The sequence below is a fragment of the Poecilia reticulata genome, linkage group LG22 (genome assembly GCF_000633615.1).
Source record: "Poecilia reticulata strain Guanapo linkage group LG22, Guppy_female_1.0+MT, whole genome shotgun sequence".
Taxonomy (NCBI): Eukaryota; Metazoa; Chordata; class Actinopteri; order Cyprinodontiformes; family Poeciliidae; genus Poecilia; species Poecilia reticulata.
The window spans coordinates 22,431,116-22,437,115 of NC_024352.1; the positions used below are offsets into that span (position 1 = coordinate 22,431,116).

The 6,000-nt window shown below is 37.6% G+C and overlaps 1 protein-coding gene across 2 annotated transcripts in view; it reads right to left on the minus strand.

Annotated features, from left to right (window-relative positions):
* Window positions 1-6,000, minus strand: part of ltk (leukocyte receptor tyrosine kinase) — a 74,468-nt gene that overhangs the window by 3,468 nt on the left and 65,000 nt on the right. For both annotated transcript variants that reach the window (XM_017302620.1, XM_017302621.1), the window contains 6 exons: window positions 4,837-4,927; window positions 4,522-4,586; window positions 2,513-2,642; window positions 2,345-2,442; window positions 1,068-1,160; window positions 770-871 (listed from right to left, as the gene is read on the minus strand). In XM_017302620.1, coding sequence (XP_017158109.1) covers window positions 770-871; window positions 1,068-1,160; window positions 2,345-2,442; window positions 2,513-2,642; window positions 4,522-4,586; window positions 4,837-4,927 — 579 coding nt within the window. The remainder of the gene's footprint in view (window positions 1-769; window positions 872-1,067; window positions 1,161-2,344; window positions 2,443-2,512; window positions 2,643-4,521; window positions 4,587-4,836; window positions 4,928-6,000) is intronic.

A 6,000-nucleotide genomic window follows, 5' to 3' on the forward strand; every position in this document is an offset into this window, starting at 1 on the left:
TGCAGCCAGCACTCATGATGGCAAATTAAAATAATTTTCAAAGCTTAAAGCTGCAATGTGTAACTTTAAATAATAAAAAAACTACTTCTTTTTACACATTTGTTAAAACTTTTACTGTGTGACAGAATGGTAAACCACAACAAAAAAAAACTGCTCTGCTAACTAAAAACAACCAATCAGAGTCAGGAGGAGGGTCTTATCGCTGTCAATCATGCTTGTTTACATGCCGCTCCCCGTCCCATACCCACTTCCTCTCTGCTTTCTGCTACAGCTTCTTCCTGTTAGCAGAGCCTAGCATGAATGCTAATCTTAGTTAGTATGGCAGATAAACAGTTTTCTGGACTGGTAAGTTGTTTCTCCGTTGTTAGTACATTTAGCAGTGCATTCACAGGGTTGATTGACATCGCTAAGACCCTCCTCCTGACTCTGATTGGTTGTTTTAGCGAGGAAGTGGAAGAGCTTGATCTTTTCACAGATTATCCGTTTCATTTTGTCACGACACGGTGTCACTTAAATAATTTAAAAAAACATATTTTTTAATAAAAGTTACATACTGCAGCTTTAAGGAATTAATTTAAATAATCCTGTTAGATCAATAATACATGTTTGCAAACTTTGGATAATAAATATAAGAGAATTATCCAAAACATCATCAGTAAGACGATGCGACATGGTTTAAAATAATTCACATATTTAGTTTTCAGCTTTGGTAACCTTGTTTTAAATCAAACTGACATAAAGCTGTGCTGCTCAGTGGATTCCTGCCTACCAGGTGTCGGTCTTGCAGGTGAAGATTCCCTCCATGAAGGCCTCTGGTGGCATCCATTTGACTGGCAGCATGGCTCGGCCGCCTTTCCTGTAGTAACTCGCCCTGAGAAAAACAGATTTCTCTGTTTAGCATCAGTTTGAAGCACAAGGTCATGAACTCAACGTTTGGCCCAATTGTGGGAAAATTAGATTTAGTTTCCAATTATTCCAGCAAGGCCCCCATCAGGCTAATTCTTGCTCCCAGGAGACACATGATGGTGCTTTGCTGCATAATCAGAGTGGATCCTGCAAGTCCAAACCTGTAAATGTCTCGGGCCATGCCGAAGTCTCCGATCTTAGCTACTCTGTCTGGTCCGGCGCAGGTAAGCAGGCAATTCCTGGCAGCAATGTCTCTGAAAGAACAACAAGTGCAGTCAGAAGTTGATTTGATAATGATTCATTTGATCCGTTTCCTTCTGGAAACGAGTGTTTGTGTGCAGACTTTACTTTACTTTTTCAGATCAAGAAATTAGGATTAGTTAATTCCTCCTGAACACAGATTTCCTTCCCTCTAAACCTCAGACAGATCAGTTTCTGGGATAGATTAAGCAGACTAACACTTAGCTTCAGTTTAAAAGCCAAGTCTTTATTAAGAACTCTTATTTTGACGGGTTCTGATAACGTTTTGCTTGGTTTCGGTAAATCTCAAGACGGCCACTACTAAAGTTAGGAACAGATTTGACTGATTTGAACCAACAAAACTTATATTCAACATGTAATCTCCAAATAATTAATTACATAAAACAGATTTAAACACAATAGCCACTTAATATTTCTGGCATTTCAAGCAACATTTTGCTTTTACCCTTAAAAATCCCAGATCAAAGGCATTTTTAATAAAAAATATAATGTAGCACAGCAATTAAGTTGCAAATCAATTCTAAAGTTTTGTGGGTCATACATAAAATTTGCATAAATTACAATAAAAAGAGAAATGTTTGATGGATTTGACCCAAGTCATGCAGTTTAAAACGGGTCTAAATGGTACTGACCAAATTTATGTAAACCTTTGAATTCAAGGAAAAAACAATAAAAATCTCACTAAAAAATGAAAAATGTTCTCACTAAACTTTCTATAATTTTCCAACTGACCTCAAACAAGAAAAGTTTGGTTTAACTTCAGACAGAGAGAGAAAAAAACAACTTTCATTGGTAGATTATTTCACTAATAAAACATCTTGTTAAAAGTGAAATAATCTGCCAATGGAAGTAGTAATTTTTAATCAATATTGAGGAATTATTGACTAAAAACCGGCTCTTATTTGTTGCTGAAACGTTACTTGTAAGTTAGCTTTGTCTTATTTCAAATAAAGTAAGATATTTGCACTAAAAACTAAACCAAAACTACTTTTTTTGTAAAATTGCTTATAAAAAGAGCGATTCAGATGAATCAATAAAAATTAATCAAATATTTAGGAGTGAATAGAAACTTCTGACAAGACTCATTACTCCTCTGCAACCTTCCTCATCCGTCTGTTTTATCAAATTATGACAGAACATAATCATTTTATTGGTTTGAGTTTTCCTGAGTCTGGACCTGTGGATGAACTGGTTCTCCTCCAGGTACCGGCAGCCGCAGGCGATGTCTCTGGCCATCTGCAGCAGATCCCGCATGGTGAGAGAAAAGGTCTGGCCCTGGAAACGGCACAGCTCCGATCAGCAGGGGGCCAAACGTAAAGATACAAACCATGCAGAGCTGCTGTACCGCTCGCGGCCTGTTCTGCCTCAGGAAGCTTTTCATGTCTCCGCCGGTCATCAGCTCCAGCAGAATGAAGCGAGGCAGGATGTTTAGACTGACGCCGACGCAGCGCACGATGTTCAGGTGGCTGAACTTACTGAGAGAAGAAAAAGGCCGTTTGGTTGAGGAGAGGAAAGTGCGACAAGAGGCTTTATTAAGGACGATATGAATGATTTTGCTGTAAAATATACATTTCTGATGTTAAAAAAATGAGACTAAGATGAAAAGTGTGTTTAACGTGTAACCGTTACAACCTTTTCTAAATCTGTAAAGGGGAAAATATTAAAATCTAACGTGTGGATGAGCACAAGGCTGCACAGTGGCGCAGTTGGTAGAGCTGTTGCCTTGCAGCAAGAAGGTTCTGGGTTCGATTCCCGGCCTGGGGTCTTTCTGCATGGAGTTTGCATGTTCTCCCTGTGCATGCGTGGGTTTTCTTCGGGTACTCCAGTTTCCTCCCACAGTCCAAAAACATGACTGTCAGGTTAATTGGTCTCTCTAAATTGTCCCTAGGTGTGAGAGTGTGTGTGCATGGTTGTGTGTCCTGTGKGTCTCTGTGTTGCCCTGCAACAGACTGGCGACCTGTCCAGGGTGACCCTGCCCCTCGCCCGGAACGTTAGCTGGAGATGGGCACCAGCAACCCTCCTGACCCCACTGAGTGACAAGAAAATGGATGGATGGATGAGCACACTGAGCTAACTTGTGGTGAGGTCAGAATAAACCACCACGTTCAAGCGACCAAAGGTGTTCAAAAGTACGGAAGAGCATTAGTGCCACTAAAATATAATAACAATAATAAAAAAGAATTCTGATTTCTGACCTCAGGAGATTTAAGTCAAAATTCCAAAATTAAAATAAGAATTCTGAGAAAATTTTCCCAGAATTTTTTTCCACTAGTTGCCCTAATCTTTCTCTATAGGATTTTTATTTTTTTTGTCACGTGGGTCCAAATCAACAAGCCAAAATCTTTAGTTTTTTCAAAACATATATTACAAAAATATATTGTGAAATAATATTTTAATTTTGATTTTGATTGAACTTAAAAAAGGTCTGGGCTGATAGTTCTTATTTGCTTGATTGAAATAAAAAAAAACTAAAAAAACCAGATCATTGGTTGTTTTGTTGATTCTTATAAACAAAAACAAAATGTCGGTCACTTTTTATTTGAAAAATGAGGGGTTTTGCCAAAAAACTACAGACATTTTGAAATTAATCTCAGAAATTTTCTATAAATAACGTGGAAATGTGGAAAGGGTCAAAAGTTTAAAAAATCTGAGTTTCTTTCTCATGAATTTTTGACTTTTGGAGCTCAGAAATGTTTTTTTCTTGAAAATTTTTTAGATTAATCTCAAACTTTCTAAGATTTTTGACGGACATTTCTTCCTGCTTCCTATCTACAACGGCCCTTACATGCTGTCATAGAAAACACTTCCTGTGTTTAGTCGAAGTCTGTTAAAGTAATTAAAAGAAGACTTTTGTTAATTTGAGTAAAAGTCATTGGATAGATGTGGTTATACCTACTATAAAATAGATTTTTTTCTCAACATGAACAAACATTACAGTATAATGTCAAACTTTTGTTTCTCTTATTCCAGAGAACGCAAAAACATTTTCACTGCAATTTGTAAGGCATCGTCCTAATTAAAATAAAATCCGTAACTCTGGAAAAGTAAATAATGTCAACGAGTCGGAAAAGAACAGATTCCCTTAATAAAACAGAAAGATGCCTCCATATTATTTCAATTATTTGAATTTAATAAAATGTTGCTAGCTATTGGTCAGATCAAATCAGTGATCTATCATTGATCATATTTCACAAGGCCGACTACACTTTGCATTAGAATCATAGTTAGCTGATGATTTCTGGTCATAATATTAATAAGACAGAATCAGTGCACTGTAAAAAGGAGCATTAAAATGTAGCGGCGCAGCGTGAAGTGAGCTTTCCCCTCAGTGGGTAAACGTTCTGCCGGGCTCACCTCATAATCAGAGCCTCCATCAGGAAGTCCATTTCGTCCTGCTCGGAGCAGATCTCTGGAAGCGTCTGCAGAATCAGAGCAGCATTATCGCTATTGTCAAAGGAGTCCGGATAACAGAACCTAATCAGCAGAAAGGCTGGCAACATCCTGCAGAGACACACTTGGACCTGAGTGGATATCTTGACAAATATTCACTCAGTTGGTGCACAACTGGGATTTTTTTTTTTTTTACACAATTCTTCCTAAAACCTTGGTTTTTTTTTGGAGCAGGTCCATGTGGTTTTATGAAAGGTTTATCCTTCGGTTGGAGCTGACCTTTATTGCCACCTGCATGGGGCTGCCATCGGCGCTCATGCCAAGAATTTGTCCCTCGTAGACTTCGCCGAAGGCGCCGTGGCCGAGGGCCCTGAGAAAACAAAACAAAAAGAAACTGATTCTAAAAATAGACACAGGTGGTGTTGGAGCACCTGCCTGTTTTCCTCTGGAGGAAAAAGAAAGTGCTCTTTTGAATTTATTTTTTTACAATGTATCGTTTGTGTGCCCCACACTTTTGTATTGTTTTTAAATTTAAATCTGTATTATTTTTAAATTTGGCGTTTTTCCCTTTGGTTCTCATGTCCCTGAACACCTTAGTATTTATTATGTGGTACATTTTTTATCTCTAGGTTTAAGTTAATTGTTCTCATCTGGTTTATTTGAAAAGTCTGTGTTTAAAGGTAACCTGAACAGGTTATGACGGGTCTATACAAAACATGTTCAGTACATGTTTTTGCACAAAATGAGATTTTAATCTGCTCAATTTAAATTGGATTAAAGTATCTTGTCACTTTAAATCCAAATAAGCTGCAGCTACGTCACTCACATTGTACAGTGAAGAAGGAAATTATCACAAATATGAGTTTTTCCTTCCATTCTTCTGTGTTACAGTTACAGTTATTCAGGGTTTCACCCAGAAAACTTGCTAAGCCCGGTGGTACCGAGGCGGTGGATCAGTGGTGATCCACCGTGTTTTTGTATTAAAAAATGTTATGTTGACAGGAAATGTAAAAATATTACTGGGTAATTAGATGTTATGGGAAAATATCGCTAGCGAAATGCAACTTAAATTCCAAACTATAGAACAAATAAAAAAATATACAGTTGAAGTGAATGTTATTTGCTCTTCTGTTTAATCCAGATTAAGTCAGCACCTCCATCAGGGCCCCATAAATGATCATATTTTAACACAAACCACAGATGCATGAACGTAGCATTTGTTTGTTGAGATTATCAATGCTGCTAAATTTGATTTTAAATGGTTTCAGCAAAGAATTTAAATTGTTTAACATTTAAATTCAGAGGCTTCAGCTGTGATTGGTCCGCTCTGCCGGCTTTAAGTGCATAAAGTATCTTCTATAAACCTATATTTCCATCCATCCATCCATCCATCCATCCATCCATCCATCCATCCATCCATCCATCCATCCATCCATCCATCCA